The sequence below is a fragment of the Amphiura filiformis genome, chromosome 12, assembly GCF_039555335.1.
Source record: "Amphiura filiformis chromosome 12, Afil_fr2py, whole genome shotgun sequence".
Taxonomy (NCBI): Eukaryota; Metazoa; Echinodermata; class Ophiuroidea; order Amphilepidida; family Amphiuridae; genus Amphiura; species Amphiura filiformis.
In genome coordinates this window covers 3,079,328-3,100,887 of record NC_092639.1, presented here as the reverse complement: position 1 = coordinate 3,100,887, position 21,560 = coordinate 3,079,328, and the positions used below count along the sequence as shown (strand labels likewise).

Sequence of the window (21,560 nt, the reverse complement as noted above, 5' to 3'; positions counted from 1 at the left end):
ACCCGGTAGCTTTGAAACCAAACTCCTCAAACCCCAAATCTTGTTGTTATACTGACAATCAGTGAAAACAAATTCGATCATTAATCTTCCCTAAAAGTGAATCTCATTTTGTATAAATATGTTTCAACAAATTTGACTTCAAATGTGTGTCGTTTGTTCAAACATGTATTCACAAGTTGCATCTTCATGTAAATTCAACATTTTACATCAAATATAAAATTGTACCTGCATGGATGTGTTGTGCCATGTTTTGTTTGCCAGATGCCTCAGACACAATGAAAACATAAATTTAATGTGGTGCAATATGCCAAAAAGTAGTCAACTGTCCTATAATTGAAATTGGTTTTTTCCTCAAAATGAAATGAAAAACCAAGCCAGTTGACAAGTTGTTGAAATTGAATTGAATCTGACATACTTTATACATGTAGCCCATCTATTATTCCTCATAATAGATGGTATATGTGATATGGTTTGAGCTCTTTTGAATGCTGTTAGTAGCCTATTCTGAGGAATTCCCCTCATGACCCCCCAAAAAGTTCAGATCCCCCCCTTAAAACTCTGTACTCCTTCCCTTGGCATAAATATTGAATGGTTTTACCATAGGGGAGTGTTCTTGATTTTAGTTGGGAGTAGTCTTTGTGAAAGATTCAGGGGGAATGAGCGGCAAAGCCACGATGAGTTGAATAGCGAATGAGGCGAGCAGCCAGTGTTTGCCCATCATGGTTCCAAGAGTGTGTGGTTCCCAGTAGTTTAATATCTCCCTATGGGTAATATAGGTACACAGTCTGAATTCATACAACTGAAAACTCTAGAACAAATGTTTCAGTTTTTGAACACGATTTCTGTCATTATACATAATGCACCATTTCATCTACACAAAAATAAAGTGCAATTTGTAACAACTTTTTGCAATTTTTTGGAAATTTTAGAAAAGAGATTTATTTTCCATTTTTTGTGTGTGTAAATTTCAACGATTGGGATAATAACCTCTTCTAAAAACAAAGTTTCCTCTTTTATAAAAACTAAAAACAAAGTTTCCTAAAATTAACAGCTCTTTGATACACTGAGAGCCTGAATGCTACCCTTCATAGTCACACAGCTCCATGCAACTATTCCACTAAGAACACCTCCTCCCCCTGGAGTTTGCCTTACCTCTGTTATCATCCAGACTTGATCTTCTTGTCCAGGAGCTATTTGATGTAACAGTGGAAGAACTAGCAGACGATGACGTTGACTTCACTGTGTTGTTCTTCTTAGGAAAATCATCATCACCACCATCAAACATATCACTACTTGGTTCCGTTGACATAGACATTGTTGATAACGTTGAAGCCGATGACCCCGATGACACCACACTTGACGTATCCGACGATCCGTCACGTCGTGTTCCTTGTTCGGATGCGCGTACGGCCGATTGTGATGTCTGCCTTGGCAATCTATTTTGTGGTGTATTAAATCGTGTTAATATTGCCCCAAAGTTCTGGTTATCCTCATTGGCATTAGCAGGATAGTCCGGTGGTGGAGGGAATGGCGGTTGACTCTCGGCTACGGGTGGTAGCGCCACCGGTGGCTTTTTCGGTTTTTCAAATGTTTGTTTGATATTTGTGACAGAGGCGGTATTAACAAAACACCAGGACTATCCGAATGATCTGTTTGGGGTGATGAACTTGTCGGAGAAAGAGGTACATCTCGTACAGGTTTCGGTTTTGTTGCTAATTTGTTGTGCGTTTTACCAGCAGCAGGGGAAATTTGATCCACACCCTCTGCTGAGGCTTTGGGGTCTGTTGCCAACTGTGTTTCAACAACTGTTCTTCTCTTGGCAATGGCAGCCATTAAGTCCACATCAGGACTCATACCAAACATTGCATTCTGAGTTTCTTTATTCTTCTGTATTTTTTCCTCAATACTTTGACTTCTCCCACTTTCCAGCTGACTTTTGCGTCGTGCGACTGCAGCTTCCAGTGCCGAATGCTGCGTCTCTGCATTCTGATTGCGATTTATTTGACCTCCTGCCGTCTGCATACTACGCAGACTATTATCTTTGGCTGCCATGGCGATTTCAAAAGCTGGACTTGCTCCCCCTGAAGGAGGCCCGCTTGATGGAGAAGGAGGGCCTTTCTGACTGCGCCGTCTTTCTCTCTTTGCCGCTGCTGCAGCGATGGAATCCGCGAAAGTACCACCAGCTCCACCACTAGGTGGCGTATCTGGCGGTGGTGGAGGCGGAGGAGGTGGAGGTTGTGATCTATTCTGCTTCTGAACATCTGCATACACTGGGAAATCAGGAGGGGGAGGCATTGCAGGGGGTGGGCTTGTTGGAGGTGGTGGGGGTGGTGGTGGATCTGTTGGTGGGTAATCTTCAACATTGGCATACATTGATAATGCGAGATCTAATGGTGGCGGAGGGGGTGGAGCAGGTGCAAAATTTGGAGGTGGCGGAAGACCCATGCTAGCTGGGTCAGATACAGTTCTATCTTTAGTCAATGTAGTTGAGTATGCTCCACTGTGAGGTGACTCTTCCTCAGCTGAATTTCTTCTAGCTACTCCAGGCGATGCAACCTCATCTCTAAATTGTTGCATTGCAGCTTGCCTATCAGCCCTCGCATCTGCCGCCCTCTGTGTGGACATCCTAGCTATTGTCTGGCTGTGGTATTGCGCAGGCGGTGTTGGCATCGGCGGTCTGCCCAGCAAGGGCTCCTCCGGGATGGTTCCGGGTGTTTTGCTGCCACCGGATCCTTGCCGGTGATACATGTCTTTGATGGCATCCGGGTTGATCTTCTGCGATGATGGCCGCTTCTTGATGGTGGCTACTTTGGGTTGGTTTCCCTCTGCAGCTCCTGGAATTAATCACAATTTGGTATAAATTAGACAAGATAACGAATGGAAGTAATCCACATGAAAATAGTTTTACACAATTCCTTTCAAAGCACATACTGTGGCATTTAAGAAAATAAATTTGAAAACGTTTTGTAATTCCTAGGTTCTGCTTGAAAAGAAGGAACATAATTAGTAACAACATACCCATTTGCATTTCATAAGTCTTGCACAGATAAGTCAAAATTAATAATATGAAATTAATATTGCATTGCATCCAAATCCAAACAACGGGCTATTGCAATTGAAATCCATACACCCCGTATAAAAGACATGACTTTAATCTCCCACACAGGTAGTGTGAACTTATGGGTTTACCAGAATGGGTGACTCCATTTGAAATCTACACCCCCTGTGTGTGAGATAAAAGTCATGTCTTCATCCATAGGGGGTGTAGGAATATCAACTGGAATATCCAATCAAAGGAGTTAGTGGGTACAATTGAGTCATTTAGGTACATACTGGGTGGATAATGACTTGGGTTGGGTAGACATACTTTAAGTATCATAGATGCAAAAATCATTAAAACATTTAGGGTTATCAATCAGCCACAAAAAGCAAGACTTCAGTTCAAATTATTTTCAAGCATTTCTAAGAGGGAGATGCAATAATTCCCAACTAGCATTGATTTTAATCAAATGACACTTTATATAATATATACTACACATTCCACAACCAAAAAACTACATGATGAATATGATGGGCTACAAACTTATGGAAACATTCATTATAATATACTAAACAAATTTAAACACTATAGGTATGTTGGAATAGCAAGAGACCCAAATTCACCTTGAAAATTTTACTAAGATCCACAACATGCTCATCTATCAAGGCACAGTTCTTTAACCCCAATACATTTGTACATTCATTGAATGACCTTTGAAAATTTGGGTACAAAAACTCATACACTGAAACTTTTAGGTCAAAGTTTGCACTATGAGTGTTTAATTGAGGTTATTGAACTATGCCATTGGGATGAGGCCATTGTGATCCATAGTGTTTAGAACTGTGATTAATGCATGATTGAGATACAAAACAGTTAAGAATTATACCCAACACATATGGATAATGAATAGGTTGATATAGATGTCAGTAGAATGCAAATATCCCCTCAAAAAACTCATCAAACAGGTGCATATCACTTCAAATGTTCCCCAGGTGCAATATTGATTAGTTACTCAAACAAATATGTTACTCAATTATAACTCAAACTTGACTCACTCATCAACTCATGTTTACTGCTCTTGGTGTGAAGCTTGTTACCATGGTTACCAACATAACTTCACCATATGTAACTCACACCTTCAGCTGATGAGTTCTGATTCATTTGTTTTTAAATCTTACTCTTAAGTTGACTCACTTGCAACTTGATGTAGGTCACTAGGGTTGATTTCACTCCTGCTACGAGTCATAACATGATGAGGTAGGGTTGCTGATGAGTAGTCCTGCTGGACTGGTGTTTTGGGGACTGAAAAAAGTGCAAGAGAGGAAATAGGCAAAATGCACAGCATCAAGTGGGTAATGATAAAATAGAATACCCCATACCCAAAGAATTCAAATCTTTTTATACATATCCCACAATGCATTATTCTCTGCGGCATCTCTGCCAATGGTGTGAGATTTACCAAGTGCAAATCTTTACAGGGCCGAGCACAGACACCTCCAACTCTCAGGCGGTAGGAGCCCCTCCAGGTGGGCTTAGGAGTGACTGAAAAATGTCCCAAATAGGCTGAATTTGTGATTTTGCACAAACCTGTGAAGGATCTGTGGAGAGGGTGATGACTGAAGCCCTCAAAGCCTCCCACTGCACCTGGGCAGACCATTGCTTCATGAGCAAAGATGAAAGTATACAGGGAAATGCATCATGGGATGTGTATGAAAAGAAGATTTCAGTTATATGTACAAAATGAGGACAACAACATTACAACACTGTGGTTTGAAAAAGTTGTGATGGTTATTGGAAACTATCTGGTAAAAAATTGTGCAGAGACATTACAATAAATTAGCACATTTCTTTCAGTGAACTTTGTGTGATGTGTGATATTAAAATAAATTCAATCTGGTACTTTCATTCTAGAAAAAATATACTTTAAAGAAGCGTAATAGTGTTGAAACTCCAAAATGAGCAGAATTCATTTGAATAGCTTGCCTAAAACAACATAGTTCTGGATCTTATATTCACATATTTACATAAATCATTTACATTTTAAAACATTAAAATTTAACCTTTCCTGAATATCCAGAACTGATGATAAAATACTTGTAATGTATACTTGTATGTATAAAAAAAATACCACAAATAAATAGATAATTTTTAATGCATAATTTTAATTTAATTTAATTTAATTACAAATGTGTCTTTTGTACCTGCAATCACATAATAATAATAATCATTTTCTGTGCACTGAAATAACAATTCACTCTGACTTTGAATTGATTCAAATTAGTGCAAATTTGCTGTGCTCACATGAAACAGGATATAATGTGGCGGAATAAACATTGCGCAAATTATTTAAATGGCGGTGCAATTCCAATACTGTAGGGGAGAGCGGGGAGTGTTCGCCCTAGGGGCAGGTTCGCCCACCCCTTGTTTCTCAGCACTACGGCTTTCAGGGAATTTGGTGATGGCAAAATTAGGTGACATAGGTCATTATAAACTTCTCATATTAGCTACGCGACATATAGGGACGTGTTCATCGAACTGCAGCTAAAACAAAAAAATTACACCAAAACGTAATTTTTTCTTGCATTAATAATGTTGTATTATCATTGATACATAAATACAGATGGTTTTAATGTAAATCTGTATTGGGAACATATGGGATTTGTCAAAGATTTAATGAAGTTATAAGCTCCGTATTTGATTTGGTTTTTGCAGACCGTGAAGAAAATACAAAAATATGCACAAGGGGGACGTTCGCCCTTTTGAGGATGGGGCATGTTCGCCTGTATCTTCCCAGGCGGACTTACCCCAAACTGGAGGGAACCTGCCCCATCAGCGTATTATGCAAAATATTTATAATTATACCATTAAACAAGGTAAAACTACTGAAAAGCATGTTTATGTAGTTATGTGGTATCAGTATTACTCATACCACCGTTTATGTCCTAATCCATAATCTGCCCGAAGTTGTAAGCATGATATGTTTAAGCTCACTTTGGACCCTTACATTGTACCCTGACCCGACCCCTCCAACAAATTTAGTGACTCCCCAGAAGAGAATGAATGCCCTGTATACTCTTGCTAAATGTTTGCATTTAATATATTATTGTTATGCAATGTTTAAACCTTTTTTGTGATTAGGGTGAACTTACCCCACCATATGGGCGAACCTGCCCCAATATGGGGCAAATTCGCCACTTTTCAAAACTTTTTTGTTTGCTCTATCCTGTTGCTATTGTAAGGCATATAGTTCTGGGATTGTGGCCGTATATAGCTAAGACATAGGGCTTTCACATGGGCCAATCAGGTCATCCCTAACCTTAATATTGGCATCGCTAGGCTGGTCAGAAAAATATAGGGCGAACACTCCCCGCTCTCCCCTACTTGATTTGTTTTACAATATCCCTTTAACCCCCTGGACACTACTGGTCATCTAACAGCATTTCTGATTGGTTGATAACTTGAAATGCTCATTTCAATTGCCAATTATATGGTCAAACTTGCATTTGCAGATGTTCAAAATTGGACACAATTCATTTTGGCCAATCAGCATGTAGTTCTTATAGGGTTAATTGATTTATACTTTAGATCTGCTGATGGATGTTGTAATAGAATATGACATCATAGCAAATATGCAACATACCAAACAATGTACTATGGACATGATATTGAATAACACCAGAAGCTAGGCCCTATGTATTTTTATGGCAGACAATTTCATGATATGAAAATATTATATTTAGTTCTCTGGGTTGATAGGACGAGCATCCAGCTATTCCAGTTGATATTCACACACCCCCCTATAGAAGACATGACCTTAATCTCCCACACAGGGGGTGTACATTTCAAATGGAGTCACCCATTCAGGTTGCCCATTCACCCTCCATGTGTGGCAGATTACCATAAAGTCTTCCATGCCCATTGTATGGATTTCAACTGGAATAACCCATTTCTCTGGGGAAAGATTAACAATTTGTTCAATTTCATGATATGTCTAGCAATGGAGTAGCTATACATGTAGAAGGAATGCCGCCTCTTTATCCTAATCAGAAACCAAACCTAAAAGCCTAACATAAATTGTTTCTTTGCTAAAATGTCAGCCAAACTTTGTTTATTTTATGGTAGTTTCACACTTTTTACCTATGGTTTGCTGTAATGGACAGTCAAATATGAAGGTCGCTTTCATTACCCCCGTTTTTATTTACTGTCTCATCCCTAGAAGTGGATATTTCAATATTTAAAAAAGAAGAAATTAACACAAAATATGCACTTAGATAATAAGAATCAATTTATCAAATAAAACAATTTTACAATTTGTTTTTGCTTCTGCACAAATTTTACAAAAATTCCCCCACTATAATTTATTTTTTGAACCTATTTTAGACATATTTCACAGAAAACTCATGATTTGGGGTATATTTATCTAAAATGTTGACATTTTTGGCCCAATTCTGCTATTTTTTACAGTAGACCATTTACTGATTTATGGAGGTGTGTTGCACCTTCTGCACCCCCCCTGGCTACAGGCTCGCATAAAACAAACAAAAAAGTATCAAAAAATATAACGCTTCTCATAGATTGTTTAATAAATAATATAATAAGACATTAAAACCTGAATCTAAATTCCATTGCTTTGAAATTTAATAAGTCAGTGTTATCAATATGACCAATGGATACTGCATTGCATACAAATATGATTAACTATTTAGTAGGAGAATCTATAAGTTTAGATAAATAATACATCTATATTCATAGTTTCAATGAAGCATATTATCAGCGGCTTAACAAACCTGCACGAATTTGTAATATGAGGCTCCATATGGCACTGGAATTAGAGACATATGAAAAATATTTCATCTCAGGGGGAATGGTAAATAAGTCTATCAACTGGCACAAGACAATAGCAAAAAGAGAAATTAATCCGACTTTTGTTTCTGTTCTTAATGGTGCTCCCTTTTTTTCTTATCGAAATTATCAAAAAAAAATTCTTAATGCTTGCATTCTGAGTGATGGTTACAAAGCTATATTATCTTCTTAGGGTGCCATACATCTCGAGGATTAAACCTACAAAATGAATATTTCATTGAATTTTGTTTTTCATCAAATTTAAGTAGTTTGGTATGTCTACTTAGCTTTCATGGCAATCAAATTAACAAAAATCTGTAATTTTTGTTATTTTGTGGAGAGGGAATGTTCATGATGCTGCATATCAGAAATCCCATCCTAGGATCACTCAGTGAAGACCATACAGGCATATGCTGTAAACATGGCTCTCATTTTTTGGGCCTATATGGTATAATAATGGCCACTTTTTATCAATTTTGGTACCGGGGGGTACCAAATAATTTTACCTAACTGGAGCCCAATTAAAAAAATAATTATTGTGTTAAAATTTGGCCAAAAACCATGCCTCAGGAATAAAATGTGGTAAAATTTTCTGTGAGAAAATTGGTTTAAACATGAGTCCACTTTAGAGGCACATCTGTACCCAAACGAAACACACAACAAGTACCCCTCCCCCCCATCCCATCTACCTATTAGAGCAGCATATATAAAGCAGAGTATTATTTACTAACTCCTTGAAACTAACTAATGATATGGAGTCAGTAAATACGCAGTCTGTCATCGGTTTTATTTTTTCACTGTCTGGGCACAGGTTAACAAATCTGTTAAATTTTGTATAAATGCCTCTACTAGCTCCAAGCGATCCCAGTGTAACTGTACAGTCCCCCACATAAGACATGATCTTTAGACTAGCTCTAGTGAGCATTGAATTGGAAACATGTGTGACGCAATCGAGAGAAACAAGTTTAATGTCGCTAATACTGATTTTAAGTTATTGGCTAAAATAGTGCTCAAATTCTTTTGTTTCTCTATGTTTTCAGCAAGTGATAAACTGCCTATAACTTAGTAATCAGAAGCTCAATTATCATAGGAGTTGCATCAAAATGTAGGATCATTGAAGGGCTAGTACCGAAAGTAAAAAACACAAAATTGATTATTTTTGCCTTTAGACTCATTTCCTTGCATCCATCCCCTTTTGAGATGCTGTGTGTTCAATTATTTGAGATACTTGGGAATATTCTGATACTGTCACTTTACATCATTGATCCACATTTATCATATGCTATAGCCAGTGCATTGCTTTCAGGACCACAATTGCAATATCTTGGCCTGAAATTTTCTGGCTTCATTGAGATGTGATGTTTACTTGGAGAATCTGGCTTTTAGTTAACCTTGATCAGAAATATTATGCAATATTGACTTTTTTTCTTAAATTGAAAGTTTTTCCAATCAGACTTAATTTCTGTACCAAAATCTACACTTTAATTACCTATACTTGAGTATACATTTATTATTTATCATTTTCAATTAAATATTTAAGATTTTAAGAAATCATAAGGTTCCGTTATAGTTGTTGTCAGTGGCGGTGCCACGGGGGGGGGCATGGGGGTCAAATGCCCCCAGTCAGAACTCTTGTCCCTGTTCCCCCCCCAGGAAAAAACCCAAAATTAAGAAAAAAATTCCACTTTTTGCGGTAATGTTGCGCAAATTTTGTTGATTTTGCCCCTCCTGGCGCCGCCACTGGTTGTTGTTGGGATCAAGATGAAGATTAAACTTAAGTTCAACTACATGTATATGCAAGAGCTACATAGCATGTAACCATGAGTGATGAAAATTGTTTGAATCCTAATTAAGAAATGTATTTTTACCATCATTTCAATATGCTCTCCAAAATAATAATGCAAAATCCTCTCAACAACCATTTTGTTTTCGTGAATCTTAAGCTTGATAAATCAATTCCTACAAAACTTCTCTTTTTGAGAAGTAAAGATCAAAGATCACTTAGTTTTAATTTGAAGATTTCTCAGAGAAATGCCATTATAAAACCAAGCCATCCAAATGTCTTGAATGTAAACATGCTTCCATGTCACTTATCTCCTCGCGCATTTCACATTACGGCAAGCTAGCACATTAGCGTGCTCATACCTCTATGCTGCTTGTGTGTGTGTGACGACATAATGTGCTGTGGATGGTTTAATAATGCTCAGGAAATTCAATGCAGAGTCCTCCAAGGCAAACACCAAATACAGGGGATAAGGTTATATCCCTTACAGGCCTGTCTGTACTCTACTCTAGCATTTTCCCACCTTCTATTAGAAATATATTTTAGAAAGATGTGAATTTATTTATACGTATCAAACCAAACGTATGATTATATGAAATTAACTTCAGTATTTAAGTGTATCAATTAATTATTATAGGTACCAAAGTAATATCTGTATTTATCATAAACCTATATTTTTAATTACCAAAATCACTTGTCTGACATGCTACCATGGCAAACAAGTCTGTGAAAATGGAAACTAAAACTTGAGTTTAAAATGAAGTCATTTGCCAGAAAATCTACATTTTGAAGATATTTTCTTGTTTTTCATTTTTCATTGTATCATTTTCCTAATCCAGCTAGTCTAAACTGGACATATTAAAATATGTGACACGATCAAGGGGAATGAGTCACATGTCGCCCCTGGTCGAAAATGAGTTTTACCTATGTTTCTAACAAGGACATTTAGAGCTTTCAGAAACTGAAAACCCCATGTTGATACGACTTTTCGTTACGAAGTTATGTCAATTTATCAATCGCTGAAAACAATATAAAACAAAAGAATTTGAACACTTTCTTTGCCAATATCTCAAAATCAATATTAACGACATCCAACTCATTTCCCTTGATCGTGTCACATATTAGAATGACTTACAAATTCATTTATTTGAATTGATCTAATATTAGATGTTCACACTATTTCCTCAGCTTATGACATCCTGACATAATAGTGAATTCAATTGAACACTCTGCCACTACGATTCCCATTGAACAAGCAGAAAACTGTCAGAATCCTGTCACCAGTCACTATCACAACATCTTCACCATGGAAATTGCCACTCTTTAAATCTGACAATTTTTATTAATTTGCCCTATTGCTCCATTTCTACTCAAAAATTCATTAAATTTGCTTATTCCAGATCTATACAATTTGAATACTATACCGTAGAGTAATGATTTTGAGGCAAGATATCAGAATAAGGGCCACCACCCAACACTTAATAAACACTTGAATGTGTTAATAGCAAACGCTTGTAGAGTGAAAGTATGGGGACTTGTAGGGTGTGTTCATTTATTAACACATTAACGCCTGAAAAAAGCGCAAGTTAATACATAAATGTGTTCAAAGCATGCTTTCACATGTTGTGTTCAAATATTAACACTTTATCATGTTTATCTTCATGTTTTTAGGCATTAATGTGTTCATTTATAAACACTCCCTAAATGTCCCTCACTGTACAAGTGTAAGCCATTAATGCTTTGTAATTATTATATTGTTACTCTGTATTGCTGCAATGTATTAAATTAAGGGTTATACAATTAGGTTTTAGGGTTACTAGGTTGGGTTGTTGTGATTAGCATAAGGGTGAGAGTTATGCCTAGGCTCTGAGGTGGCATCCCTTATATAGCCCCATATTGGACTTCAAATTCACATGTCCTGCCCATTGTTATAATTTACACACACAAAAATCTACATGCCTTTACCAATTTGCAATGTCTAGTTTACTTCTTGAAAAGCTTGAGAATTTTAACCAATGTAACTTAATTTTCAATATTTTTTGAACAAAGTCTTGTAACTTTATATTTATGTTATAATGCTCTTTAAAATGCATGACAACACATAGTTAATTAACATATATTTTTAATCAACAGCATGTATGTGTATTAACATTTGTTGCAACTTTATATTTAAGCCATAGTCCGAGTTGAAATGCTCTTTAAAATGCACAACACCCCATAGTTAATTATCATATATTTTTAAGCAACAGCATGTAGTAGTAGTAACTTTATATTTAAGCTATAGTCCAAGTTGAAATGCTCTTTAAAATGCACAACACCCCATAGTTAATTATCATATATTTTTAAGCAACAGCATGTAGTAGTAGTAACTTTATATAGCTATAGTCCGAGTTGAAATGCTCTTTAAAATGCACAACACCCCATAGTTAATTATCATATATTTTTAAGCAACAGCATGTAGTAGTAGTAACTTTATATTTAAGTTATAGTCAGAGTTGAAATGCTCTTTAAAATGCACAACACCCCATAGTTAATTATCATATATTTTTAAGCAACAGCATGTAGTAGTAGTAACTTTATATTTAAGTTATAGTCAGAGTTGAAATGCTCTTTAAAATGCACAACACCCCATAGTTAATTATCATATATTTTTAAGCAACAGCCTGTAGTAGTAGTAACTTTATATTTAAGCTATAGTCCGAGTTGAAATGCTCTTTAAAATGCACGACACCCCATAGTTAATTATCATATATTTTTAAGCAACAGCATGTAGGCCCTAGTAGTAGTAGTAACTTTATATTTAAGCTGTAGTCCGAGTTGAAATGCTCTTTAAAATGCATGACACCCCATAGTTAATTATCATTTATTTTTAAGCAACAGCATGTATGCCCTAGTAGTAGTAGTAACTTTATATTTAAGCTGTAGTCCGAGTTGAAATGCTCTTTAAAATGCACGACACCCCATAGTTAATTATCATATATTTTTAAGCAACAGCATGTAGTAGTAGTAACTTTATATTTAAGCTATAGTCCGAGTTGAAATGCTCTTTAAAATGCATGACACCCCATAGTTAATTATCATATATTTTTAAGCAACAGCATGTAGTAGTAGTAACTTTATATTTAAGCTATAGTCCGAGTTGAAATGCTCTTTAAAATGCATTACACCCCATAGTTAATTATCATATATTTTTAAGCAACAGCATGTAGGCCCTAGTAGTAGTAGTAACTTTATATTTAAGCTATAGTCCGAGTTGAAATGCTCTTTAAAATGCACAACACCCCATAGTTAATTATCATATATTTTTAAGCAACAGCATGTAGTAGTAGTAACTTTATATTTAAGCTATAGTCTGAGTTGAAATGCTCTTTAAAATGCATGACACCCCATAGTTAATTATCATATATTTTTAAGCAACAGCATGTAGTAGTAGTAACTTTATATTTAAGCTATAGTCCAAGTTGAAATGCTCTTTAAAATGCACAACACCCCATAGTTAATTATCATATATTTTTAAGCAACAGCATGTAGTAGTAGTAACTTTATATTTAAGCTATAGTCCAAGTTGAAATGCTCTTTAAAATGCACAACACCCCATAGTTAATTATCATATATTTTTAAGCAACAGCATGTAGTAGTAGTAACTTTATATTTAAGCTATAGTCGGAGTTGAAATGCTCTTTAAAATGCATGACACCCCATAGTTAATTATCGTATATTTTTAAGCAACAGCATGTAGGCCCTAGTAGTAGTAGTAACTTTATATTTAAGCTATAGTCTGAGTTGAGATGCTCTTTAAAATGCATGACACCCCATAGTTAATTATCATATATTTTTAAGCAACAGCATGTAGTAGTAGTAACTTTATATTTAAGCTATAGTCTGAGTTGAAATGCTCTTTAAAATGCATTACACCCCATAGTTAATTATCATATATTTTTAAGCAACAGCATGTAGTAGTAGTAACTTTATATTTAAGCTATAGTCGGAGTTGAAATGCTCTTTAAAATGCATGACACCCCATAGTTAATTATCATATATTTGTAAGCAGCAGCATGTAGTAGTAGTAACTTTATATTTAAGCTATAGTCCAAGTTGAAATGCTCTTTAAAATGCACAACACCCCATAGTTAATTATCATATATTTGTAAGCAGCAGCATGTAGTAGTAGTAGTAACTTTATATTTAAGGTATAGTCCGAGTTGAAATGCTCTTTAAAATGCATGACACCCCATAGTTAATTATCATATATTTTTAAGCAACAGCATGTAGTAGTAGTAACTTTATATTTAAGCTATAGTCCGAGTTGAAATGCTCTTTAAAATGCATGACACCCCATAGTTAATTATCATATATTTGTAAGCAGCAGCATGTAGTAGTAGTAGTAACTTTATATTTAAGGTATAGTCCGAGTTGAAATGCTCTTTAAAATGCACAACACCCCATAGTTAATTATCATATATTTTTAAGCAACAGCATGTAGTAGTAGTAACTTTATATTATTTTAAAGAGGGACTGGGTTGACCAGGCAAACTTTCAAGGGTAACCCAATTAAGTAGGCTTAAAATATAATCAAGCCAATGTTTAGTTATTGTTCACCTCTATACCAACAAACTTTACACAGCTCCTAACTTAATGTGTTTTCCAGATATTTATAGTGGCCTTTAAGCTATAGTCCGAGTTGAAATGCTCTTTAAAATGCATGACACCCCATAGTTAATTATCATTCTGTGTCTTACTAAAAGGTTATAGATTGAATGTGTAAATAAGTTAAGGTTTGAGGTTTCACACCTAGCCTCAGGTAGACAACACTTTAGCGCTGTTTCTTCTAATCAATATCACACGTTGTCATGGAAACACAACATCAACGGGTCTGGGTAGTCTGTAGGAATGTTTCACATGAAAGGCAAATTTTGTTAGACATTTCCAATTTTTTATCGTGCAGTATAGAGAATTTGTTGTTTAGATATAAAACTTTTCAAAAAAATGCCGCATGTGTATCTGATAATCGAATAGAAAGCCCAATGAAACATTGTGTGACTTTGTTGAATTAATCAAACAGATTCAAGAAATTCAATCAGCCAATCAGGAACTCATTTCCATATTTAGAAATTCATTTCAACAGACTCATTTGACAAAATAATGCCAAATAATTTGGATTACAGGAATATGATCAATCAGCCAAGCATCTGTGATTAAGTTAAGATCAGAGTGAGACAAAGAGCAGTTAGAAATTTGGAATTGTCAAACAAAATCCCCTACGAAACGCAATTTTTTTTTCTGCGACAAATCAGCATGATACAATAAGATGATTGCATGCAAGCTTTGATACTCTACTTAACCAATAGCGGATGGTACTAAAATAACAACATATTTATAAAAAAAATAAAAATAAAATAAAAATAAATGAAACTTATAATTGAGCAACTAAAAATATGAAAACTTGGCCAAGGCAACATGAAAACTGAATCAAATCTAAAATGCTATTATCATAGTTAGGCATTAGATAAACCAAATCATAAATATCCCAAACAATAAATCTTATATTGACTATTTTTATTTTTGATCTGTGTATATTACTTTTTTGGCCGTCAGTGATTTTGTCAAGCCTAATTAATCCGGTTATTCATAGAGTACACTGGTCCATAGTGCAATTCCAGTTGAAATCCATACACCCCCTATGGAAGACATGACATTAATCCCCCACACATGGGGTGCACATTTCAAATGGAGTCACTCATTCAGGTAACCCCATTTGAAATTCACACTCCCTGTGTGGAAGATTTAGGTCAAGTCTTCCACAGAGGGTGTAAGGATTTCAACTGGAAGAGCATATCGTGGATGGGAATGCGTAGGATGCAACCACAGAAATAGATTCAAAACTCACCGCCATTTTAACTCAGGCATGGAGGACAATTTGGGGTAATCATATTTTCTCCGGATGGATTAAGAACTAATCACCGCTTGTGTGCGATACTTGCAGACTGGGCATAATTTGAAACGCTTCATAAAACAGTATACTTCTTGCGTCATAACAGCAACACAGGCCTGCATTTATCATGATATTTATTGCAGAATTGCTTTGCATTTTTTTCTGGTTGTTGTCTGCAATTGCAAAGATCTGAATACCAAAATGTTTCCTCCATGATTGGCAGCACCTTTGTACATACGGGGAGTATAGATTCTCTATTTCTTTGGTTGCAACACACCCCTCAATAGTCAATTCCATTTAAAATCCACACTACCCCTGTGGAAGATTTAGCTAAAGTCTTCCACAGAGGGAGTATTAAGATTTGAATAGAATAGACATTTGGGTAACTTCCATTTGAAATACTCACTCCAGTTATGGAAGATATATGTAAAGTCATAATACAGAGGGAGTATGGATTTCAAAATTATTAACTCTGACCAATTACATTTGAAAAACATACTCCCCCGTCGATGATATTTCCAAAATCTTCCACAGGGGTAATGTGGATTTCAACTGGAATAGCCCAATGTCAAAATGGTCCACTTTTTTGGCCAAAAAACACAATTTTTTGGTTTTTTGAATGAAATGACTCTTTACACTCCAATAAATACAGAAGCTTTTATTTAACAGTCTATAATATCGAATTGATTAATTCGAATTAAACAATTCATTGATGTTAGCACTGGGTAGTAGCCATTACTGCCACTGTCAACGCTGTAGGTGGTCTTCCTGTGCTTTTGAATGGGACAGCAGTAACCTTGGCCAATTTTTAGACCAAAATTTTGGATTTTTCAAATTTTTTTCTAAGTTTGTGAGAGCATTACAAGACTATCCGTCGATGGATTTTTATTTCCGTTGGTAAATATTTTTAAATTTAGGTTTTCATAACATATTAAAAAAAGCAGAGACCCCTGCTGTATAATAAATTAGCTAGGTAAGTTTTGAGTAACCTTGGTGAAATTTTTCAAAAAAGTGCCTATTCTTTTGTGTGTGTACGGTCCATCACCTGTCACTTGGTAGTCTTGTAACATGTCGAATGGCGCTGCCCATGGCTACTCGATAAATTGTTTAATTCGAATTAATCAATTCGATATTATAGACTGTTTAATTGATTTAAACAAAGAGGCAAAAAAGTTTATTAAAAATAGTTGTTCAGAAAATGCAAGAAGGTCGTAAATGAAAAAGGTATTTACGACATCTGGCAATTGTACTGTTCAATGTTGCCTATGGCCAAGTAAAACACCTTTGTTTCTAAACGGAGGTAACAGACATTTAATTTTGGAAGATGAGCACTGATTAGGGAATCATAGAATTGAATACCAGAAAACTTTACCAACAGGCTGTGCAAAAATTAGAAAATTGCATTTTTTAGCTAGAAGCCTATTAAAACTTGATTGAAAACTGAGGATGTAGCACCCTCAACAACCAGTATTTCGATTGACTTCAAACACATAAACACCTTTTTATCAAAAACTAAAAATAAAAACACCCCTAAATTGTTTTATCAAATTTGCATAATCATGACATTTTTCAAATAATAGGTAGGCCTATATCATTCAATAACTAAACTAATCAGTGCCCGTTCTTCAAAATGTGCTGCTCGTTGAAATCCATACACCCTCTATGGAAGACATGACTTCCCGACACAGGGAGAGTGAGTGTCAAATGGAGTTACCTGAATGGGTAACTCAATTTGAAACTCACACTCCCTGTGTGGGAGATTCAGGTCCTGTCTTCCATAGGGGTGTATGGATTTCAACTGGCATAGCCCAATATGAAATGTCTGTTCAAACATAGGTGACATGGTTATAAACACTTACGTGGGTCATCCTCACTGCGTCGCCTTCTGATTTGACGCGGAGTCGTCGATGACCCAGAAGGTGTACGTTGATATTGAGGGACTGTGAGAAATGGACAGCAATGCAGCAAAAAAAAACATGATAGAAAATACATACAACACAATACACAACGGTGATGATGGGTGACCTGCACAGTTGCTGATTTATGGGTGTGGAATTTGGCAGCTTGGAGACATGCTTTGATATGCCACAAACATAATCCAAAATTTGCATATTTAACAAATTTACAAAAGTGTATTCTTAACATTTTATAAAGCTCTATTTCAAACTTCATAAACATGAATAAATTAATGCAGAAATATGAAGCTTTCTTGCAATTGCAATTAACCAAAGAATTAGAGAAGGAGAACCCGGACTCCATCGCCATCTTGATACAGGCATGGAGCGAAAATTGGGCGTATTCACATTCTCTCGGAATGCACTTGAGGCAATCGTTGTCATGCAAGCGCAACATGGATGATGGATGCATTTGAGAGATGCAATTGATGCGACCTGCACGCAATACCAAGATGCTTCAAATGAGTCTCAGAATTGGTTTTGTTCATCTCCGCGTACCATTGGAAAGGGCCCAATACCCCCAATTTTCTCTCCATAGCTGACGGTGCTATTGTACTTGGCAGTCTAGGGAGTTCGGGTTCTCCTTCTCTAATTCTGTGGAATTAACATAATTAAGAAGTAATATTCATAAAGGTAATGCAAATTTGTTAACATACTTTCAATCAAAGATCCATGCACTAAACCAGATGAGATCTTATAAATGCATAACACAAAGCATGTCTAAAGTCAATTCCGTGCATGTAACACGCAAAATAGTCACTTTCAATAGTACGAAACTCAAGCCCGACATGATTAAAACATGCATAATCATAAAGTGTGTAGCAAATTCTGTTTAAAGATTCAAATATTTATATAATAAATTGAACTTAGTCTCATAAGAAAAACACCATGCATGTTACATGCGATTCTTGTCACCTTTGGATATTGATGCATGTATCGAAGCCATAAAGAGATCACAAATGGTAAAGTAATGTGAAATCTGTTATGTGCATTGTGCAAATCATGACAAAATGTGGAACAAAATGTGCCAAAATCACAGCATCAGGCCTCGAAATTCAGGTAAACCACTAGGGCCAAAGGCCTGCTTTGACTTGGCCTTGGGGCCAATCAATGTCAAAGCATTCTTCAATACAGTAGTTTTCATGCCCTTCGCTCACTGGCATAAAAACTTACTGCCCTTGAAAATGTTAATTTCGAGGCCTGCACAGCATGCAATGCAATCAGAAATGAAAAGAAATTAAACTGAAATTGGGAAAACTCAACATTAATGTTAGGTTATTGGTCCAAAAAGTAACCCAAATTATGTTAATATCACATGCAATCACATGGTTACACAAAATGATATTAATATTATAATAAACAGCAAAAATAATGTCAACAATATTTCTTACCTTTACCACCTTTGTTCTTTTTAAGCGTGAGATTTTTACTGGCATTGAGTATAGCCATGGCTTTACTCTCCGGTAAGGTGACCACTTTCATAACGATAGTGTCCGGTGACGTCTTGACAAGACTGACCACATATTGATGAGGTGATGTTGTCACTTCCTCCCCATTTATCTGCAAGATTAATATGAAAGAAAAACAGTGTAGGAAACATTAGTCGAGAAAAGGTGTGATGCAAAGTCAAAATAAAGTAAGAAACATTAGTCAAGGCAAGTGTGAAAAAGATAAACTCATCAGATCCGATATACGTGGGTTCATGTCAGCTACATAAAATAGCCTGAGGATGGGCAGCAGAGGCTACCAAATAGGAGGTTTACATTTTACATTAGGGTATTTCATTTAAAATCCATAGTCATAAATTGAACAGTTTAAGGGGGTACTACACCCCTTGATAAATTTATGTCTATATTTGCATTTTTCTCAAAAACTAATAACACAGTGGTAACAAAAGTTATGTATATTATAGGGGCAAGGAATCCAATTACTACACTGGAATTTCAGTGACCTAAGACTAGCGGTTCGTTATTTATGATAAGAAATAAGGTACCGCTAGGATGTACCTCATTTCCTATCATATATACTGAACCACTTGTCGTAAGTCACTGAAATTTCAGTGTAGTAATTGGAATCCTTGCCCCAATAATATACATAACTTTTGTTACCAGTATATTATTATTTTTTGATAAAAATGCAAAAATAGTCACAAATTTACCACAGGGGTGTAGTACCCCTTAACATGAAAAAAGTGGTCCATTTGTTAATTTAGTCTTTAATTTTGACCTTTTTCGCACATTTTTAGAAAGTGTCACTGAAAAATGGCCCTTTGGGCCAATGGCGGGGGAGGGGCTGGCTACATTTCCGTCTTGTAGTAAGGTTGTTTCAAGTCCTACACGAGGTGTGCTTCATATGGTGGGTATTTGATGGATCAATGCAGCAAAGAGTATGATGGTTTTGATGATAATGGCTTTACTTATGACATTTGTAATCAAACAAGAGACATGGTCAAATTTGGTGGATTATTGTCAAATATTATAAGGTTTGATTAAGATTGGTCAAATGCATTAATTATTTATCCAATAATAATATAACTATATTTTAAATTACACTGATTGTTCTTCATAACTATTTTGATGAGTTCTTATTAGAACAAATTATATAAAATTCCATGCTATCTCTAAGCTGGGTCTCTAAGTCAGAATAAATTACTTTGCCTCAATATCCTCCACATAGTTCCATCTGTTGGTAATTTTACGGAACAATATTTTAAGTCAATCAGCCAGCATAAAATGAGTGAAGTTAAGGATTATTTGAGATATCTTCAACAGCTAGCACTCATGGAGCACAACCTATTTACTTATTAAGCAGCATTATGCTCCTGGAGCACTATATATTGAAAATATCTCAAATATGCAAGTTACAGGCACTGAACCGAGACAAATTACGCTTAAAATCATTACAATATTATTTATAGTCTTATTATGCATAATCACTTAAGCACAAAATTTGATCGGTCTGTCGCTTACAGTTCCTATCAAAGTGACAATATAGAGTTTGTTATTCATGAAAGGAAGAATTATTCCCAAGTCTGAGGCCCACTAAATGAAGGTTGGCGCTAAATATGTGCACTGGAATACATTAAAGGAAAATTGTACTATGCTATCTTTTCTTGGATTTCACATTGCAAACCATAAATTTGTTTCAAATCATTATTCATGAGCAATATAAAATTCCTAAATAAATTGGGGAAACAACAACCTAGCTGTAGGTCCCAGGTTCATTAGAATTTTGATACAATTGCAGTAGACATTCTTTTTAAATTAGAAAACAAATATGAGTAAAGCTTTTCTGCTATTTTATATTTTTCTAACAATTTTTTAACTTTTTATAAAGTTAAAATCAAAAACTAACGTCTCGTAAGTCAAACAGCTTGTGGTTCTCTTTGTTAAAGTATGCCCTACTGTACTAACCGAGTTGCCAATAAATTTCAGCCTAAATCGCAGATCAAATAATCTCTTTACCATTGGTTTCTATGGCACAGGAAGCTACTGGCAGTTGTGGGAGCCAATGTTGAAAAGTTACCCAATGTTTTCTTAACCATTGGTTTCTATGGGACAGGAAATTGTCAAAAGTTGCGGGGAAAATCTTCAAAAGTCACCCAATTGGGCCACCAAATCGCAGGTGGCAACTCTGACTACTAACAATGATTTTTCTAAAATCTACTATCAATGATATTTCTAAAATCTATTGACAATGATATTTCTAAAATCAAACATTCATCAAAAGTCAAGCTGAAATCATCTGAAACATGCCATTTTATTTTAGGCCTTTAATTTCTGGTAAAACCCTCCCTATAACTGACGACATTTTTGGCAGGCCTTGGATTACAAGGCCTGATGTCCCGATCTTCGACGCACATCTGTCGTTGGGTCATACCTTATGAGCAAAACCTGGTTATTATCTCTGGTTGGATTCTAATTAGATGAGGAAAAATGAGAAAGGTGTTGATTTCAAGGGGTGACTCATCTGTGAAATAATATCAGCGACCAGAGAAGATACCTTACC

At 35.7% G+C, this 21,560-nt stretch overlaps 2 protein-coding genes across 6 annotated transcripts in view; both read right to left on the bottom strand.

Annotated features, from left to right (window-relative positions):
• The window catches only part of LOC140165660 (UDP-glucuronosyltransferase 2A1-like), a 455,852-nt gene that overhangs the window by 177,105 nt on the left and 257,187 nt on the right, over positions 1–21,560 (bottom strand). The gene's annotated exons all lie outside the window — the stretch shown is intronic.
• Positions 1–21,560, bottom strand: part of LOC140165661 (SH3 and multiple ankyrin repeat domains protein 3-like) — a 116,700-nt gene that overhangs the window by 1,113 nt on the left and 94,027 nt on the right. For 2 of the 5 annotated variants that reach the window (XM_072188957.1, XM_072188958.1), the window contains one exon: positions 18,999–19,112. In XM_072188957.1, coding sequence (XP_072045058.1) covers positions 19,109–19,112 — 4 coding nt within the window. In that variant the 3' untranslated portion in view covers positions 18,999–19,108. Of the gene's footprint in view, positions 1–1,152; positions 2,835–4,234; positions 4,343–17,456; positions 17,538–18,943; positions 19,113–21,560 lie in introns of those variants that run through there. The other 3 variants (XR_011860747.1, XR_011860748.1, XR_011860750.1) reach the window with 3 other exon arrangements.